This window comes from Phragmites australis, chromosome 13 (assembly GCF_958298935.1).
Source record: "Phragmites australis chromosome 13, lpPhrAust1.1, whole genome shotgun sequence".
Taxonomy (NCBI): Eukaryota; Viridiplantae; Streptophyta; class Magnoliopsida; order Poales; family Poaceae; genus Phragmites; species Phragmites australis.
Genome location: NC_084933.1, coordinates 22,927,024 through 22,945,962, shown reverse-complemented (window position 1 = coordinate 22,945,962; position 18,939 = coordinate 22,927,024). Strand labels below are relative to the sequence as shown.

Below are 18,939 nucleotides of genomic sequence, written 5' to 3'. Positions count from 1 at the left end.
CATGCATGGAGACTACAATATATGGCTAATTTTCATTTTCTTTTCTTTCTTTTTACTTAGTTGCAAACTGGTAGCGCTGGAGTTTAAAAAATTAGACTACTTGATACTTGTTTATGCGTTACACTCTTAGAATCATACTCTATGAGTTCTATTGGTTTGAAACCGTGTGTTTACTTGCATCTTGGAAGTAGATGCCTGAATTGATGCTCTACTTGAAGAACCATTCATAGGAGCCAAAATATACTGTATGATACCATTCATTGGTAAATAAAACTTACATTTCTAGTATCTTTTTGTGCAAAATGTTACAGACCTTGTGGCAAAAGCACATAACTCCCATTTAGAATTAAGGACCTCCATGTTCACATACTCCATCACCAACCCTTTTGCTGTTACTTCTCCATCTTTACCGTACGATTTGATTCTATACTTGAGCACACATTATTCAATAGGAAACATATAATTACTAAGAAATTAGCAAGCTCCCCATAGTTAACTATCAAATTGGATTCAACATAAAGTTAGCATAAGCTTGCATTCCTTATTTTGATACCGGATTAATAGGAACCTCTAAAAGATATGGACGATCAACTGAAAACATCTTAAATAGATTTACCTAAAAGGCATATCAAATGACTCTCTTAAGTATACAACTGGATTCAAAGCAAAGTTGGCATTCTTTTTGACACAGTTAAAAGGAACCTCCTAAAGATGTGGTCAACAATCAATTAGAAACATATAAAACTGATTCGCCTAGAAGCCTTCTAAAATAGCCCTCCTAAAGTTGGCATGAGTTTGAATTCCTTTTTCCTCCAACACAATTACTAGAATCACCCAAACACATGGTCAACAATTAATGAAAACATCTAAACCGGATTTGCCCAAAAAGCATGTAAATGGCTCTCTTTGACTATCAAATAAAATTCAGTTCAAAGTTGGCATGAGTTTGCATTGCTCTCTTTTTGGCACAATTAATAGCAACATTCTAAAGATATGGACAACAATTAATTGAAAACATCTAAAGCAGATTCACCAAAAATACATCTAAATGGCTCTCTATGACTATCAAGTGAAATTTATTGCAACGTTGATGTGAGTCTACATTCCTTTTCTTGTTGACACAATTAATTGGAACATCCCAAGGATATGACTCACAATCTGCTAATATATATAAACATATTCATGAGTGTAGTGAGATCTTCATATTTGAGTATTAAATTAGATTCAGTGTAAAGGTTGGCATGCATTTGCATTCCTTTGGGGAAACCTGAAATCTCTCGCTGATGGGCTGAGGATCATCTGGAAAAATCTGTAAATTCATCTGGTTTGACCAGACGCAGTGCAATTACTGATAGCATTCGGTGGCCGTCATCCCGATTCTTCTATTTCATGGGCCTGGAGTATGATTATTGTAAAGTTTTCAAGAAGCTCGTGCCATGATGTTTCAGATGACACTCCAATTTTAACAAGCTGGTGGAATACAGTAGCATTCAATTTACCCACTGTTTAGTGATCCTTGCATTCCTCGAATGTGCTTATGGTCCATTCCAGAGAATTTTTTTTGTTTGTTTCACGTTCCGAGTGATTTACAGTGTTGTGTTCGTAAGCTGCTAACCACTTCATTGGTAGGTTAACAACAGAAGTTGGACCTGTTGCTGCCCTATCGTGTACGATCCTGGTTTTTTAAGGCTTCATTTGGTTGTGTTCCGCATGGTTAAGTTTCAGTCCAATCCATATTGTACGGACGGAGACGGAAAAGTGAGAATCATTTCATCTTAACATACGAGCACACGACATCACCATGGTTAGCAATGCCGAGCACACAAATGCCTGCCATCCTTCAATCAGTAGAGCATCACATAAACTTGGTTGGTTTGTTAGTTTAATGACAGGGATAGAAACAAAAAATTTAAGACGGATTAAATTCAATTAGCATTCCCGCTTTCTATAAACTCATTGCTACCATTCTCTTGGCAAGTTTTACTCGAGTAATGGACAGGTCTGGCCCACTGCCATACGTTACAAGCCTATCCAAAATGCGATTTACAAAACTTCCAGCCAAGTATCCTGCTCCCTCCCTCAATGGCTGGAAAAAGAACAATCGAAAAAAGGGCTGGAGAAACTCACGCAAGCTAAAGTTGCAACACTATCAATGGAGATGCTTAACATTATTCCATCACCATAATTTAAGATGATGACGAGGGACCATGTTCTAAGTGAGAATCATCGACCATCCTCTGTATAGATTCGATATCACCAGCTTCAGAGAGGGTATGAATCCGGATGCTATCCGCGTCCTCACTGCTCGCAAGAAAACCGGAAACAACATAATTACAAATGAAGGATAAGAAAATCTTCCCATAAAAAAGGGAAGGAAAAAAGCTGCTGAGGTGAAAAAAAATGGAAGGATTCTCCATAAAGTAGATTAGGTCATACTCTGTAACTCCAAAGATTTCTTTGACAACAAGTGAGCTGTCCCGTGAACAGAATTCTGGAAGCTGTATAGAGATTCAAAAACAATTTCAGTTAAAACCTGAACCATCATGGTAATTTATGCGCTGGCTAATCAGTAACAAATCATAGCAAGGATTAAAATAAACTCGAAATTAAACAAGATGAAAGGAGTACATTGATTTGAATGAAACCTATAATATGGTTGTAACAAAATTCCTATAACAAGTAACATTTCTAGCTGAAATGAAAGACAATGTTTCTACAAACTGGGGTAATTAATTATCCACATCTTCTGAGATAAACACATTACCACAACAGTCAACAGTGGAAGCAATGAGCAGAGGTCAATAAGAAGCGGCAAAGGCATCCGTTCGCTGTTTCCTTTGAGGAATGAGACAGTGAACAGACCATCTGATCCTAACTCAGAACCTAACCAGCCTTTTGATATGAGAAACATCTTGCACATGTCTAGTGTAAAATAATGGAATGGTGTCATCCGACCAAAATCATGGAATGATCACATGATGGACTAACCCATTTAGTATGATCTGGCTCCTCAAACTAAACACTCCATTAGAGACTAACAGAGCAAGCAGTGGTCCATCAAACATTTGTTTCCGTTGCACCTCAAGCGGTTCATTTAAAGGTACAGGATTTGGCTTAACATCAATAGATCTGTAGTTACAAGTCAGTAATAAAAATGGAACATCAACAGCTTACCTCTGACAAGTACATGATTTTTCCAAACAATGCTTGCACAGCAAGCTTCCTTTTGAAACCTTGTTCAGTAAACCCAGATAAATCCATAACTATTGGTCCTGCAAGATTATAGATACAGAATATCTTGAGTGCTTCTATCAAATAGCTAGCATAATATCACAACCAGCTAATTTGAAATTGATAAAAAAAAAATAACTATCATGACTAGTAAATTACACTGAGGATGCTGCTGCTCTTCACATATTACAATTTGTGTGCATTTTAAGGGGGGGGGAGGGGGGAGTTGAAGTGGGGAGAATTGGATATCATAATAAAAAATCTGCATAGCATACATCTGTAGTGCATTATGATCACCCCAGCAACCATGTATGATTCTTTGGATATGCTTTCCATGAATTAAAATTCAGAACATTGCAAGCAGCAATGATAGAACACAAATGACAAAAAAAGTAACATCAGAACAGATACTCCCAACAAAATCAATTTCCCATCCATGCATGAAAGTGGAGTTAGACAAAAGAATTGGATTTGAGAATAACGAGAGAAGCAGCAACTGCAAGTCAAGCATCCTTCAAAAAATTTACAAGTCAAATCTAAAACTTTGTTGTTTACATGGAATGGCAGATGGCACATAGTTATTGCTTTACTACCAAGTTCTACAAAGGAAGTTCAACATAAAGGCCTTACAAGTTTTAGTGGAAGGGAAGCAAGAAATGGAGATATATCGTTGATTGGCAAAGATAAGCAGCCAGAGCCAGGTATTTTGGAAATATTTGGATCGCTTCTGTAGTACTAGTATATACAGCAGTAGTTGTACCTTTTTCCCGAACAATTCGTCTTGAAATCTCATTCAAAATTTCAGCAACTTCAGCATCTTCTAACATTGATGCCTTCCTTAGATGTATAAGATCCACCACCACATCAGGATTGAATGGTTTTTCATTCAGTGTGTACCGAATATACTTTCTTACTACATCATCCATGTCAAATCCTGTCTGAGTACACGTAAAAATATTAATAATTTCGTGACTCTGTTATTCTCAATGGACAGAAATCTTTTCCAACAATAGAATAATCAGTAAATTATTCCTCCAGTAGCAATAGATATTAACTATGGATGCATCGGTGTCAAGAAGTAACAGTTTGCTACGTAAACATCACTGTAGTGACTTATGAAGCAGAATTCTAATCTAGATTTTCACAACAGGTCAACAATAGGTTGAATAAGATTAATTCACTAACTCTACGGTCAGAATAAGATAGCTAGTCAAGTAACATTCTCTAGAGTAGAATAATCGATTGAGAAAATGAAGTATATCCAACCATTGGTTTAATATCACTTCACTACTTCAGTTTCTCAAGAAGATTATCAATGATGAATAGGGGACACACCTTCTGCATTAGGTCTTGAAGAGCTGGATAATCCACTGCCTCCCTGCCCTTCTGGAACAGCTCATCTAGTGACTTCAACAAGAATATATTCTTACCCACCTGCGGAGAAACACTGCTTAACCATTAACTACCAGCAAAATATAGAGATCGTAGTGTAAAACTGAAACTGCAGGTTTACTTGTGAACTGATCTATTTAGCATGATTTCAAGGTACTTGACACAGATAAATTTGCAACTACAAAAATTCTCTGTTAAAAGAACGGAAAAAAAATTATCATTGTCCATGGCCTTGACAAGGCTAACCTCTATTGAGCGAACATTAGGGGGGCAGAATGATGCCAACCAACTTATGTTCCACATAGTGTACCTAATTTTTCACAAGGCTGAAACTCAACTGCAAGAGAAATATGCCATCACTGTACTACAAACCCAATATTGCCACTTAGAAAACGAAATGGAAGGAAAATTTGACTCTGTATGTAAACTCCTATGTTACATCATTACCTAAACCCCCAATTAAGCAAACAAATTACGATCAAGGAACCACACTAAAAATAATGACGCGAACACTTACCCTTCGCTTCTTCTGAGTGCGCGGGGAGGTGAACCTGCTCACAGTGCGGACGACCGCGAGCACGAAGGAGACGCCGACGTAGGCGAGCGGCACGGCGAGGAGCCACGGGACGGGGCTGGAGCCGACGCGGGGCCCCGGGATGGCCTGCGTGACGGTGCCGGTGAACTCCACGAGGTCCAGCGCCTTGTCCTGGATCCACGGCATCTCCTCCTCGACCTCCACCTCCTCCTCCGCGTCCCGCTTCGGGGCCGCGCTGGGGTTCGCGGGCTTCCGCGAGGCAGCGGCGGGGGCCCGGCTGCCGGCTCGCTTCGCGCGGATGACGAGGAGCGGCGCCGCCCGCCGAGGCGCGGTGCGGGCGGGGACCGGTAGGGTGAACGGGCAGCGACCGAGTCGAGCGCCACCGCCACCCATCGGGGCGGCGAGCGGATGGAAGAAGGAGGTGGTCGCCATGGAGACGGAGGTGGCGAACTGGCGATTAGGGCTTATCGCGGTGCAGGTGGAAAAAGTTGTTGGGACTTGGGACCTCCGGAGTTCGGAAAGTTTTGGAGGAAGAGGAAGAGTAGAGGATATGGGCTGGCAGCCTGGTAAGGAACAGCTGCTTTGGGCATTCGCGCGGCCCATTTCTCACCGTTCTTGACCTCTTTCCAGACAATGCCGCAACGCAACTCTTGTAGCTTTGCAAATCCTCTCAAAGAAACTCGCAAAAAAAAAAAAAAATCCTCTCACTGCAACCAGCAAGTCTGCAAATCTGCCACCCGTAGGCCGTAGAAACTCCTTCACGAACATATCAGCAACAGGAGATTAGAGTTTGCGGTAAACCGAGGAGAAAGGGGCTCAACAGAAAGAGAATTCTACTATAAAAAGAAGCACAGAGGTTAACCCATTTCAAATATGAAACATGGATTCTGGCAATGCAACGAAGTTAGGTTCTCACCTACCTATTGACTAAGGTAAGACCTCTGACTCAAGGTTCATAGGAAGGGGGAATCTAGACGTAGTGGGATGTAGGCTTATGTTGTTTTGGTACTTTTTTTAAGTGTCTTTGAGAGGATTTGTAGTAACGATGTAAGTTGTGTAAGAGGAGGATTAATCTATGGAAAAGTTGAAAATGATTTTTGTAACGGGAGGATTAACTTAAATTAAATAGGAGGATTAAAATAAAATTAACTTAAATTAACTACAAATAAAACTTAAACTCCTATTCACTTTATGACATGTAATAGAAAGATTAATTGTGAACCCATATATTTTCAGAGATGACAGATGAGTTTACGGTGAGAAAGTTATAGTATTTTGCAACATATGTTAAATAATTGTAGATTTTTTAATAAACACTATAAATTATAGTTTATACAACATATGCTAAAATAGTTGCAGATTTTTAAAATTACTCCAAATGCATCAATCAGAGCATCAAGGGTCAGACAGCAACTGGTATCATTGACAACGCGATCTTAAAGACTGCCACCAAAACCACAGTAACACACTAGCCCAGCATGAGCTATCATCATGGAAATTAACTCGGTTGTATCTCTACTAGCCCGTGTATCAAGCAATCGAATTGTTCGGATTACATGTTGGTCGGTTCCCAATTGCAATCGCATGTATGTTTTCTAAAAAAAATGTGAAACATTTGTACTACACAAAATATGTGTATTTCGGCCATAGGATTTCAGATGACTCTTTGCTCTCTGAAATCAATCTACAACTGAACGGTTTATAAGAGAAATAGTGTGATGTCTGCGGACTGGATGAATCTCAGTATCAGTTAACACCATGCAATCTCAAAGCTTCGGTTTGGATTCTTTAGACCACCCTGGAGCTCTAACTTTCAGGTTGGACTTCTCTGCTTCCTCGTCATTCTCCTCTTCCTCCAAAATCTCCTTAGAAAATGCCTCTGGGTCTGCTTTGATGCAGTCCTGCAATGCGATAAAGGGTTTCACACAATCTGATCCCTGGAAAGCAAGAGACAGAAAAGTTTAGTATGAGTTAATGTATACGATGAAACAGGCATGAATGAAACAGTTATTAGTAGCACTAGCACATGATCAATTGTGATTTTGCATACGCAAAATACCGGATGTTAAGATGAAGGGTTCAAGCTTTGTGAAATAGTACAGCAACAAGCAGGGCACAAGGAACAATACATTTTAAAAAAATACTGAAAGAAATTAAGTTCAATCAGGTTAGAGAATGGGAATTTTCAAAGTCATTTGATTGTGAAGAACAACCAAAACCTTGGGGTTTAACTTATATGGAAGTAAACAGATATCCACAACAAGTTCCTATGATTAAATTGAATTGCCTCACATTAACATTGTTGTCTAACTAAATTGACAATGATACAAGTAGTTTTATTATCTATTGGCTTATAAGAAGAAAGCCCTAGGAGGCTAGGACAATAGTTTTTTATTATGTTCCATCAGGTCACGAACAGCTTGGGGGCACTTTTAAAGTATATACACAACATATTTCCTAGTGTACGATAAAGCATATAGCAAATTGGGATGAATCGGTCAAAAAGAAAACCAAGAATGCATATAGACAGTGAAAAGTAAGAAACAAACATGTCCAGCAACACTGAAACATAATTAACAGAAATGTCACTAACATGAGAATCATAAATTACATCAATTGACAAAGGATTTGCAAGTACTAGTTTCACATTTGTGGAGCATTTATTAATGTTTATGATATTGAGCTAAGTGTACAATGAAGAATACCATGCTATGATTATCAAGATGTATATGCATGTAATGTCATTCGCGTAAGACGCATTACACTGAACGCAACTTGGTAAATTGAAATTACTAGAATTGTAGGAATAAATATAACCTTCTCTTCTTCAGTGCTCCTAAGAAAGCAGGAAAATGCATCGACAAATTGTCCTCCACAGGGACCATTTTTCAACTCAGCTACACACGGACAATCCAGAGCTTTCTGTACCTTCACATCAATTGACTGCAGAAGCAAAATAGAAACAAAGTTGAAATGTGTCTTGGTTTATATGTGATGAGTGATTGATAAGATTGTTGATGTGGTTTCATGATTTTAAGATTACATGAACAAGTCTATGTATTGCAATTATGATCATTACTAACAAAATTGAAGAGAAAAATAAAGTTGAAAAAATGTGTTTGCTTGTCTCATGATGTGTAGGTGGTGAATGCAACTTGGCGGTTTTAACGACGGGATGATCGAGGCTAAACGGGGTGCTTGGTGCCGAATGATCAAGAAGGCCGGACGAAGTCAAGAGTGATCCTAGTTATACACATGAAAGTCAAGCAAAGCATAGAAAACGATGCAGACGACGTGTTGACAAAATCAAATGAAATGGATACCAGTGCAAGTGACAAGGTAACCCGAGGAATTTAAAGCGGGAGAGATTTGCCGACAGTCAAGATCGTAAGACGGAGTGCACATGTCAATATCGGAGTGCTTGCTCAAGGTGTGAGCAAGGGACGGTAAGTCACGCTTTGAGAAACGTGAGAGGCGGTTTCGCGGTTTGACCTCAAAACCGTAGGAAAGATAGAAGTGCACGTGACATTATCGCGAAGCTTGCGTTGAGGCAAAGATGAAAGTGCATGAAGGCGCTACGGCTATCTGATGAATAGAGGAGAAAATAGACCAAAATACCCTTAGTGGTAGGTAAGAGTATACTACAAGAGAGGGTTATTTTAGAAAAAAGCTATAAAACTTAGCGGTTAAGGAAACTAGGCCTATAAATAGAGGAGTGGGGTTATGGGAGAAGGGGTATCAGCCACTTGAGTCTCTTGAGCTATTCATATGAGGGCCTTGTGCTAGGGTTTTAAAGAAGAGGGAGATAAGTGCTTAACCTATGTATTAGATGAGAGCTTTGTGACAAAAAATCTTTGTAATTTGTCTAAAATAAAGCTGACATTTGGAAGTAATGAAATTTATTTTTCTTCTCATGCTTGTATTAACATCCTTCTAGTTTCCCTCTATTGGTCCCTTTGCAAGTTTTCCTGTTTCCGGTTATGATTTTCGTTTTTATGCTTATGCTAAAAATTTTCACCTTGTTGGAGTCATTTTTCTCAGTGCCATAAAATTCGCGTGTAAACGTACACAATTGGATATTGAATTCTATTGCCTCTAAATCATCAACGTGTAGAGTTTCTTCCCCCCGTCCTTTTGGATAAAAGTGTTTCTTTCTTCAAGTTGAAATCTTTTGTGACTATGACTCGTGGAATTGGTTTCAATAGAACATAGGGTTCAAATGCAACCATGAGAGGTATGATTTCATTTCTGTTCTTAATTGCAACTTGCTTCTTTATAGATTTTGCTTCCGCTTGAGTTTTGATGTGCGTTAGGTGAAACAAAGAAGAACGAAATTCGATTCGAAAGAATTTGGTAAGGCACATATTCATCTCTCTCTAATCGCTATTCTCGATCCTTCACAAAATGCTATTTCCCTGACCACTAGTAGCACCAAGAAACAGTGAAGCAAGTAGGTGACCAATGTATAAGCATCCATCTAGAAGCAAAAGGAAGGGCCATACCTCCTCATTGTCATCCTCATCAAATGACATAGCCTCTGCGCAGATAAAAGAATGCAGCATTATAAAAATGGCAAACCGGATTAAGGAACGCGCCAAATGACAAAAAGAGAAAAGAACTACGCTATGCCCATGTAAAAAGGAGCGAGCAAGCTGTGTGGAGAGCTTGAGTTTGCCAGGATTTTTAAGATAGCTAAGATTCTATCAGTCAGGCTAGTCATTCTGAGAGAACATTGATCGATTAAAATTCGCTAGCTCGTCAGGGCCCTGGTTAATTAACTTACAACGTCGCTGTCACGGCATCAACAACCAATACTAGCTTTATTTCACCTAGAATGAATATATTCTCGAATTGCTAAGAGCCCAAGATATCCCGATGGCTTCCTCAAAAAAAAAAAAAAAGATACCACGATCAAGACAAGTTCTGAACTATCAAGTACTAGAAACATCACAGGAACTACCTCATCCTCCTACTTTCCCACCATAAGCATACATTACTGGCTACCCAAAATTATCTCGAAATCCGAATACTACCAGCCCAAGAGCCACACTTTCCACCAATGCGTCATGCCTCCATCCAAACCCAAGCAACGGAAAGGCCTAGCGCAACTGCAACTCAACCAGTACGGACGAGGAAACCACCACCGACCCGTGAGATTCGGAGCTTCACAGGTATAGAACATACCTGCAGCAAGCGCCTCGAGGGAGGAGGACGCCGGGGCAGGAGAACGCGGCGACGGCTCCACGGCGGGCGGGGAAGGCTCCGCCGCCGGCGGGGCTGGCTGGCTCTGTTCTTGGCCCATGGCGAGAAGTCGAGCAGGAGCAGGCGGCGGTCCTCCGGTTTATACCCTTTTGCTAAAGAGGTACCCCTGTCTTCCCCAGCGGAGCGAGAGCGACCGGGCGGCCGGGTCAGTTTGGACGTTGGTCAATTCGGGCCGGCGACGCGACACCACCAACGTCGGTACTCGGTAGCAAACTTGGACCCGAGTGCGACTCGCGTCGGCGCATCCCAGCCGTCCGATCGCGCGACAGGGAGGCGCAGGTTCACTGGGCCACGGCCCATCATGGCATGGCGTTGCGCGTTCAACACTTGACGGGCCGACCTCTGTGGGCCGGCTCGTTTCACGCGAGACGAGCCGGTTTCTGTCAGTGGGTGGGTCCTCGTATCGGTCACCCCGGACTCCTCTTCCCCTAGACCCCCGCGTCGCCGCATCGCCAGTTCGCCGCTTGGGGACGGTGAGCCGCGATGGTTGGAGGCGGCAAGCCGCTGGGCGACAGCGTGCTCGCCGGCCACGCGGCCGCCGGCGCGGCGGCGGTCAGCGCCTCCGCTGTCGCCGTGCACCCCCTCGACACGGTCAAGACCCTCCTCCAGGCGAGCGCCCATCCGCCTTTCCTCCTCCTTGTGTTGCTACACTGGTGCTTTCTCAAGGTTTGATTTGGCATTTTGCGCGGTGTTTTCTTGCCTCTGCAGTTGGGCGCGGTGGGGCAGAAGCAGAAGATGGGGCTCGGCCAGGTGGTGGACCGGCTCATGTCCGTCTCCGGCCCTGCAGGTTTGGTTGCTTGCTTAGTTGCTAGAGATCTTTGGTGGTGGCACTGTATTTTGCGATTGGAGTATTATCATCTTGATTTGCATTGCTACCGAGACCTGGGAGATATTGGAGTTGACAGGATATGGTTTTGACTATGTTGAGCTGCCATCCTAAGCTAGAATCGTTTGCTGAGTTTGGTTGTTGATTGTTGAGCCTGCCTGACACAGCTGCCAATTATATGGAAAGAGCAAAAAAGAACATGCAAATATAGTTATCCTGGGTTCTGTATGAAACTATCAACCCAAGCGCTACAAGATCCATAATCTTGATGTTTATTGGTTGAACCCTGTAGTTGTACTTAACTTTCCAGATGTACAACCAAGTTTTCCCCAAGTTTTTTAGTTACCTGTTCCATGTAAACTTTCCTGAGTGAAAAATATAGTAGAAAATCCATATGAATCCTGATTTGTGTTTGTTACTTTCCTAGTTCTTATATGATGGGTTCATATCGAGTTATGTATTCTTCATGTATGAAATTATAATCGTCTAAATTTGTTATATGCCTTTAGGTTTTTACAGTGGCATCGGATGGTCCATAATGGGTAAACTGCCTGGGTTGGGAGCACGTTTTGGGACCTATGAACTTTTAACAGCCTTCTATAAAGGTATATATACATTCTTCCACAATTCACCCCTTTTGTTGGGCTCATTGACATGAATGTTTAATTTTATACCTCTAAAGAACCATTTCACTTTGTTTTCTCTTTTGCCCTGTAATGAAACAATCTGCAGTTCATTTCGAACTGCATTCCTTTCCTGATAGTTTAAAGTAATTTGATGATCTAATCTACCTATGATGACATAAGCTACTTCTTGAATGGAAAATAATATCTATTATCTAATATTACTGGCTACACTTCACCAATTTAATTTTCCACTGTGCCAAATATGACAAATGACCACTCTTTTGTATATGTCTTGGCAGACGGCAGGGAGGACAACTATGTTTATTATTCTGAGGCTATGTTGGCTGGCATTGCTGCTGGTGCTGTAGAGGCTGTTTTCTGCACACCATTTGAACTTTTCAAACTTCGGAACCAAGTTAGTTCTATGTTACCCTCGAAAGCAGTGAGCCCTGCAAGTATTACACAAGAATCATTTCCACTGCTTTCCAAACTGTTGCCTGGTTATGTTCCTGACATGAGGGTATGGAATAGCACTGTGAACCTTTTGTCTGATCTTTCTCCGAAGCATCCAGACATATTGGGTGCCCTGAAACAACACCCATGGATGCTTACTGGCTCTGGGAAGCCCCCATTACCCTCTGATGTTCAGCTACCTTCTAGAGTAATATCACTTGAAGGATGGAGTGCTCTGTGGAGAGGGCTTAGACCAGGGATAGTTCGAGACTGTGTCTTTGGTGGTATGTTCTTTTCAACTTGGCAATTCATACACACAGTGATGCTCACATGGAAGGCAGTTAATATGAAACCTGAACCTAGGTAATGGATCATTTTAGCATATTTGATTTGGAAAGTAAAGATAGGAATAATGTTATAACTAAATTTCTTGATGCCCTAACATTTTTAGTTTATTTTGACCCCCCCCCCCCCTTTTGTCTTTTCTCAGGAAACTAGAAGAAGCAAGCCCTGTACATCCTTTTGCTTCTAGTGTTGCTGCAGGCTTCTCAGGGGCAGTAGCAGCTGCTGCTTCACATACGTTTGATACTGCCAAAAGTCGTTCAGAATGTACTGTTGTGCCTAAGGTACGTTACATTGAAATAGTTTGTCCTCTTTTTACTCGTGTAACACTGTAGCTTCTTGCCTTCAAATTCCATTCTTCCCTATTTGTGATACAACTTGTTTCTTTTGTTCACATTTTTGTTTTGCAGTATATCGCAATGGAGAGGAAGTTTCTTAAATGGAAAGCGCCAGGAACGTGGATAGAGAGAAATACTGGAATATCTCCTGCTGATAGGAATGTTCTGTTCCGTGGCATTGGACTGCGAATGGCCCGTAGTGGAATTGCATCGTTTGTACTAGTCGGGTCGTACTATCTTGTTGTAGATTACATCTCATAGATGACATGAAAATACATCATATGATGAATTTTTTCCATTTGATGAAATTCAGAAATACGAATGTCATGATTGTATATGCATTCACTGAATGCACCCTGATTATTTAGCTTTCCTTCTATCCTTTTCATCTCATGTAACCTTGCTCGATTGGAACTGATTGATGAGGAAATCTTTGGTGTAAACTTGCAAACAACGAATGTCATCCGTTCGATCCTATTCCACGTGTCCACATATGGGTTTCCTGCAAATCATCCCTTCATTAGTGAAATGGTAAGATCAATCAGAAGGGGGTTTCCTACAAATCATCCCTTCATTAGTAAAATGGTAAGATCAATCCTAACCTCGGATAGAGATTGGATGAATAATATTTGTTGTTTATATATTTGCACCTATCTGTTTATTTGCACCAAAAAGTTTCCCATGATGAGAGGTAGGTTTTAAGATGCCAATGCAAATGTTTATGACAAATAGAATTGAAGGCTGACACTTTTGGTCTGAGGCTGGTTCCCTATGAAAGTTATAGCCCTTGAAGTATCATCAAATTTGGCAAAGCTATTGCTGGAGCACGCATAAAACAGAACGTATCAACGAACCCAAAACTATGCCATTGTCAGGGGAAATGCAAGCATCAGGTTCGAGAACAGTCAATGGAAACCCTTTGACAAGCATTTCCTTTGTCAGAAGAAGAATCGCCTGTACAATGCTCTTCAGATTATCTTCTGGCCTTGCTAAATTTTGCTTGAATTTTTGCTGACATCAAATTTTGTTCGAAAATATTTTGTACACTTCATTTGTTACCATGTGCAGCTTTGACCATGGCAGATCTTGGTTCTTCCTTTCTCACCAGAGCAAAGCTTTTTTCTCAGAAGAAACCCTTCTGCTGCATATCCACTTTAGTGACTTTCTTCTTTGTTCCAAAGTGGATCTAATGGAGGAAGATCATAGTCGTCAGGTGTTAATGCCAATGCGAAATCCGGTAATGGAGGTGGTGTTCCGATGACCCTGCAAATTCCCCAAAACACTAACACATCAGTTCATGGGATTCACAATTCCAGTATGTTTGTCATGAGCAATTTTTGCTGAAGGTTCTTACTTTTCTTGAGTATACAGGTCCTGCTTGATTCGGACCTTGCTTGAACCGTCCTTTGGGATCTTGTCAAACAGATATTTTGCTGTTCCGAATGGAGTGGGGCTCCTGCAAAGTTACAGGTACGGACTTCAGTCTCCCTGATTATGAATGTATTATTAACAACCCTGCTATACGTAATAGCACGGGCACTGTAGCAACACTTGTCGTAAGACCGGGTCATAGCATTTTCCTATTATTAAAATTCACAGCAACAGCTGTTCCTCAAACAGATTATTGAACACAATTTATTTTGGTAAAATGTTTAAAATGGCAATCCCCAAATCATGGTGAGTGGTAAAGTAGGGGAAAATGTCTTACCTCGATGTTGGAGGAGTGGAATGGAAGGCTTCCGAAACCCTTTTGCTTTCTTTCAAAAATTCCTCGGAGGCTTGGAGCGCGGCTATTGCCATTCCATGGGATTTCTCGGTATTTCCTTCGTCAAGTATCAAACCATGAAAATAGTATGCTGCAGCCTGAGATAAACATGTAAAATAGACGTCACACAGAATATAAATGCTTATAAGATTATATATTAGAGATGAATAGATCTGTAATCTGAAGTAAAATCAGCCTCATGGATTGAGATGAAATCTTGCAGTTTGGAGAAAGAAGATAGCTAACAACAAGGAAACAATTATTAGCCTAGCTTATACACCTTTGCTTCAACATATTTCCACTTGACAAACAGCATATGCTTTCTCCCCCACCCATCAGAGACAGGAAGCTCTGGAATGCTCTCTAGAACCTGGTGCCAATACTTGACCATCTCACAGGCTAAGCGCCGTTTTACTGCTAGAGTGGCCTTTGGACTATCGATTGCTAGCCCAAGCTGCATGTCGACACCCTGCAGGAAGAAGATCACCAGTGTTCAGGACCACAATGAAATATCAAATGTACTGTCTAGCAAAAACATAGGTAGGAATAGGACTAATGTACCAAATCTGACAACGTGTAGATCAATGAATCTCGAAATCATGATAATACAAAACCACAACCTATGTATGTTGCTTCACCAGTCATAGCAAATATATCATTCAAAATTACATGCAGCCATAATATCGTCAGTATTCTCTTAAAAAATCATCAAATCAAATGCAATGTCCATTAAAATCGTGATAGTATTTGAGAAGTTGCTATCAAAATCAGCTAATCCAATTTGTCGAGTTGAGAAGACAGTACCTGACCCAGAGGTTGCAGGCTAAGAGCTTTGAGGTTTCCTTCAGCCAGGTCTACTGGAAGTTGTCTCCTGAAATCCACATGTTGAAGGGGAATATTTCAGTATATGTTTTCAACTTTAAAGCCTAACACTACAAGTAAGCTACTCAAGAGTATGAACCTTAGTTCTGGTGGAATCTGCGGAAGTACATGTCGAATTGCGCAGTCTAAGTAGCCAGCTGCCTTCAAGAAAACATCGACAGTGGCCCGTCTACTCTCTGTGGAAAATTGAAAATACATGCTGCCTTATCAACACATGAACACTATGGACAGCAATACTTCAATGCTCAACAGATCATTAGCACTTTCAATGACCAATTGAAAATGCATAAATTTTGAACAACAGTCTCTAAGACCATGATATTTCAGGTGTACATTTAACAGTTGTAGTACCTTCAGAAACCCTTGGCGCATAACCATCGCCATATGACCTGGGAAGAAGCAGGGTGTTGGCCTGCAGCAAGCAGATCATGGCCATCAAATGCAGCACGGACAGCACCTCGTACCAGGCATCTGCCATGGCCGTCTCCTGAGATTGAACAACTGATTTTACATACTGCTTAGGAGCGACAAATCAACAATTAGATCACATAACCAGGACTGGACATACCTCCGCATTATCCTCTTGGTTAGTCCAGGTGAACTGTACCTTCTGCCTCAGCATACTACCTGCACACTTTGCAGGCTTGATCGATAAAGACAGCAAGATTGTGACTAACATAAGAAAACACCACCAAATTACTGCAGTAGTTGCTCACCTTCCTTTGCTAGTCCTAGCAGAACTGGCAAGTAATCTTCGAGGGCTTGTAAGAGATTGGCTGTACTAGACCCTGCACAGAAGCACAACGCAATACAAGGTCAGCTCTGAAGTCCTCCTCTTACAGACAAAACTAGCCATCAATTCAGACGCTCTAGCACTCCGTACGCACCGTGCCGTGCCGCCATCTTTCGCCTCGGCTTCAGGGCCGCCGCCGATTCTTGCATTGCCATCTCGACGACTCGCGCTCTCGCAGCAGTCAGCCTCTCCACGGTGCTCCTGTCCACGCACCCGCCAAGCGCTTGGGCGAAGTCCACGCTTCTAGGCACCCGGAGTCCCGGGAGGAACACGACCACGTCGCCGACGCTCCCCGGCCGTCTCCGAGGCCCGCCGGCGTCCTTCTGGCTCGACACACCGCAACCCATGGCGGCACAGCGGCCTGCTTACCTGCAAGCATCACGAATTCACGACGCAAAACACCAGCAACAGAAAGATATCAGGAACTCAACGGCCCAAAAGGCGAAGCAACAAGGTTCTCAAGAACAAGAAAGAAATTTATCATCCGAAGGATCCGTGGCAGAAACAGAAGATAATTAACAAAAGAGGATTGTTGAATTGTTTTAGAGTAAATAAAGGATAACTACGAAAGATTGTAACTTGTAAGCAAGCACAACCGATCGGAGGGAACTCGATCGAACAAGAATCGAAAAGAAATCGATAAAAAGCTCTCACCTTTGTTCTTCCTTTCTGACTGCCTTTCCGGGATTCTGCAGGCCACAAGCACCACCCAAATCGAAGCCCCCACCACTATCTCTTCTCCCTCTCTCTGCACGCGCGCACAAACCACACACCACATCGAACACACAAGTAAGCAAACAGTGGGAGGGCAAAACGGAGCAAGTCTTATCCTTTAAAGGTTCGTGGGGGACCAATCGACGTCAGAAATGGGAGTGCAACTTGGCGTAATGTACGGACAAATTGGCATACTTTTGCCCAGAAAAGGCGCTATTTTTGCAGATCAGCGGCAAGTTGTGCCGCCAGAAAAATTAAAGAAACGCTGCTGCTTGCGCTAGTGCTGCTAGTAGGCGAGCAATGCATCACCCGATATGTAGCGTTCGATATCCTATGCAGTATTGAAATGATAAAGCACATTGGAAAGCTGTTCAAAGATCGCGAACCGAGCTGAAAATCCAGAGGAAAACGAGGAGCCACCTAATCCTTGACGACGGTGAAACGTCACACGCGCGCGCTGTTTCTTGTTGCAAAGTGCAGGTACGATTCTGGAACGAGAGGAAGGACTTCAAGTGTGGACGCGAGATGAGGGAAGGAGGCTATGGAACTTCTTGCTGGTGAGCTGGAGCCTGGAGGAGGAAGTTAGGGGGGGGGGGAGGTGGGGACTGGGGAGAGAGATGAGAGGCCTACAGGGATGACCTGCGTTTATTTAAAGGGGCAAGTTTTTTTGCGCTGATGCAAATGCAATCTGCCCCTCAATTATTAAGCTCACAGCTGGTCAGCTGCACGGGAACCGGCCAAGAAAAAAGATCTGATGAGCCATGGCCAACTGCTTCAGGGCATACGAGTAATCTGCCCCTTAATTTATTTATTTATTATTATTTTATCTATCTTATAATTTTTTATTAATTTTTTAAATATAAATTTCAATATAAATGAACAGTCTGATCATCATAATTTTCCCCAAATCCTACTTGTGCGAGACAAACTTGTGATCTCCCTGCCTGCACGAAACTGGCTGATTATCACGTGAAGTACCAGTCCTCTGAAATAATCTAAGTAGACACCTGTATGGCCGTGCCCAGTCTTCGGAATAGACTAATGTCGGTCCCTAGGTACGATTAGTATCTGCTCGTACATGATGAAACTCTCGTAAAAACTTGACTGGAGTGTCAAGGCAGGCGTCAGCTCGTGAACATTTCTTCTACGTTCTTCTGTTCGCCTTTCCATCCGAGAATATCGAGGAGCAGACAATATACGGAGGTCGAAGAAGGTTCAGTCTTAATTTGCCTACAATTCTTTGTACTGAGCTTTGTTTTGTAATCTCCTTGTACCAAGAATTCGAGATGCACATTCAAAACTCGAAGTCATGTGTTCTAACTTCTAACTTGTAGTTTTCTAGTTTGAAAGGTGACCATTGTTTTGCGTATGTATAATACACTGCTTCTGTATGAGGAACTCTGGTATTTTAGTACGTGTTGCAGGCCTACCCGACGTCACGACATAACCAACTCCAGCGTTGGATCACGGCATGACTTAAACACCAGTTGTTTAACCCACCGGATCAGATTAAATAGGCACGGCTGCCACCCCTAATCATAGTATAGTTAGGTTCAGATTGCTACACATTTGGAGTGTTTTGGTGGTCTTACTAAATGTCAAAGCTTAAAGGCTCCTGATGGAACTACTGAACCACACGTAATCATGGATTGATCCCAATCCTGACATCAAGTGGGCTGTAATCCTCTTTGGTCCTAAGGAAACGATGCTATTACTTTTCTGCAGTCGTTGTCGTAACACAACCAATCCAGTGACCATCTCCGATACATAGATTCTTCAG

The 18,939-nt window shown here is 41.9% G+C and overlaps 4 protein-coding genes across 4 annotated transcripts; 1 reads left to right on the top strand and 3 right to left on the bottom strand.

Moving 5' to 3' along the window:
* Positions 1-1,897: 1,897 nt before the first annotated feature.
* On the bottom strand, positions 1,898-5,773 carry LOC133889250 (uncharacterized). The gene is made up of 6 exons (XM_062329746.1): positions 5,141-5,773; positions 4,567-4,665; positions 3,992-4,169; positions 3,175-3,272; positions 2,437-2,498; positions 1,898-2,301 (listed from the first exon to the last, which is right to left on the bottom strand). The coding sequence occupies exons 1-6, from the start codon at positions 5,759-5,761 to the stop codon at positions 2,187-2,189; spliced, it is 1,173 nt and encodes a 390-aa protein (XP_062185730.1). The 5' UTR covers positions 5,762-5,773; the 3' UTR covers positions 1,898-2,186.
* An 877-nt stretch (positions 5,774-6,650) lies between these two features.
* On the bottom strand, positions 6,651-10,528 carry LOC133888679 (mitochondrial intermembrane space import and assembly protein 40 homolog). Its single transcript, XM_062329009.1, has 4 exons — positions 10,343-10,528; positions 9,661-9,695; positions 7,976-8,101; positions 6,651-7,095 (listed from the first exon to the last, which is right to left on the bottom strand). The coding sequence occupies exons 1-4, from the start codon at positions 10,458-10,460 to the stop codon at positions 6,925-6,927; spliced, it is 450 nt and encodes a 149-aa protein (XP_062184993.1). The 5' UTR covers positions 10,461-10,528; the 3' UTR covers positions 6,651-6,924.
* Positions 10,529-10,829: 301 nt separating this feature from the next.
* Positions 10,830-13,482, top strand: LOC133888678 (uncharacterized). Its single transcript, XM_062329007.1, has 6 exons — positions 10,830-11,029; positions 11,129-11,207; positions 11,756-11,851; positions 12,172-12,688; positions 12,816-12,951; positions 13,078-13,482. Exons 1-6 carry the CDS (start codon positions 10,904-10,906, stop codon positions 13,264-13,266), a joined length of 1,143 nt encoding a protein of 380 aa, XP_062184991.1. The 5' UTR covers positions 10,830-10,903; the 3' UTR covers positions 13,267-13,482.
* A 279-nt stretch (positions 13,483-13,761) lies between these two features.
* On the bottom strand, positions 13,762-17,757 carry LOC133888677 (uncharacterized). The gene is made up of 12 exons (XM_062329006.1): positions 17,580-17,757; positions 17,100-17,193; positions 16,540-16,814; positions 16,369-16,440; positions 16,221-16,279; positions 16,004-16,139; positions 15,732-15,828; positions 15,575-15,641; positions 15,051-15,239; positions 14,714-14,868; positions 14,360-14,461; positions 13,762-14,268 (listed from the first exon to the last, which is right to left on the bottom strand). The coding sequence occupies exons 3-12, from the start codon at positions 16,790-16,792 to the stop codon at positions 14,160-14,162; spliced, it is 1,239 nt and encodes a 412-aa protein (XP_062184990.1). The 5' UTR covers positions 16,793-16,814; positions 17,100-17,193; positions 17,580-17,757; the 3' UTR covers positions 13,762-14,159.
* Between the last annotated feature and the right edge of the window lie 1,182 nt (positions 17,758-18,939).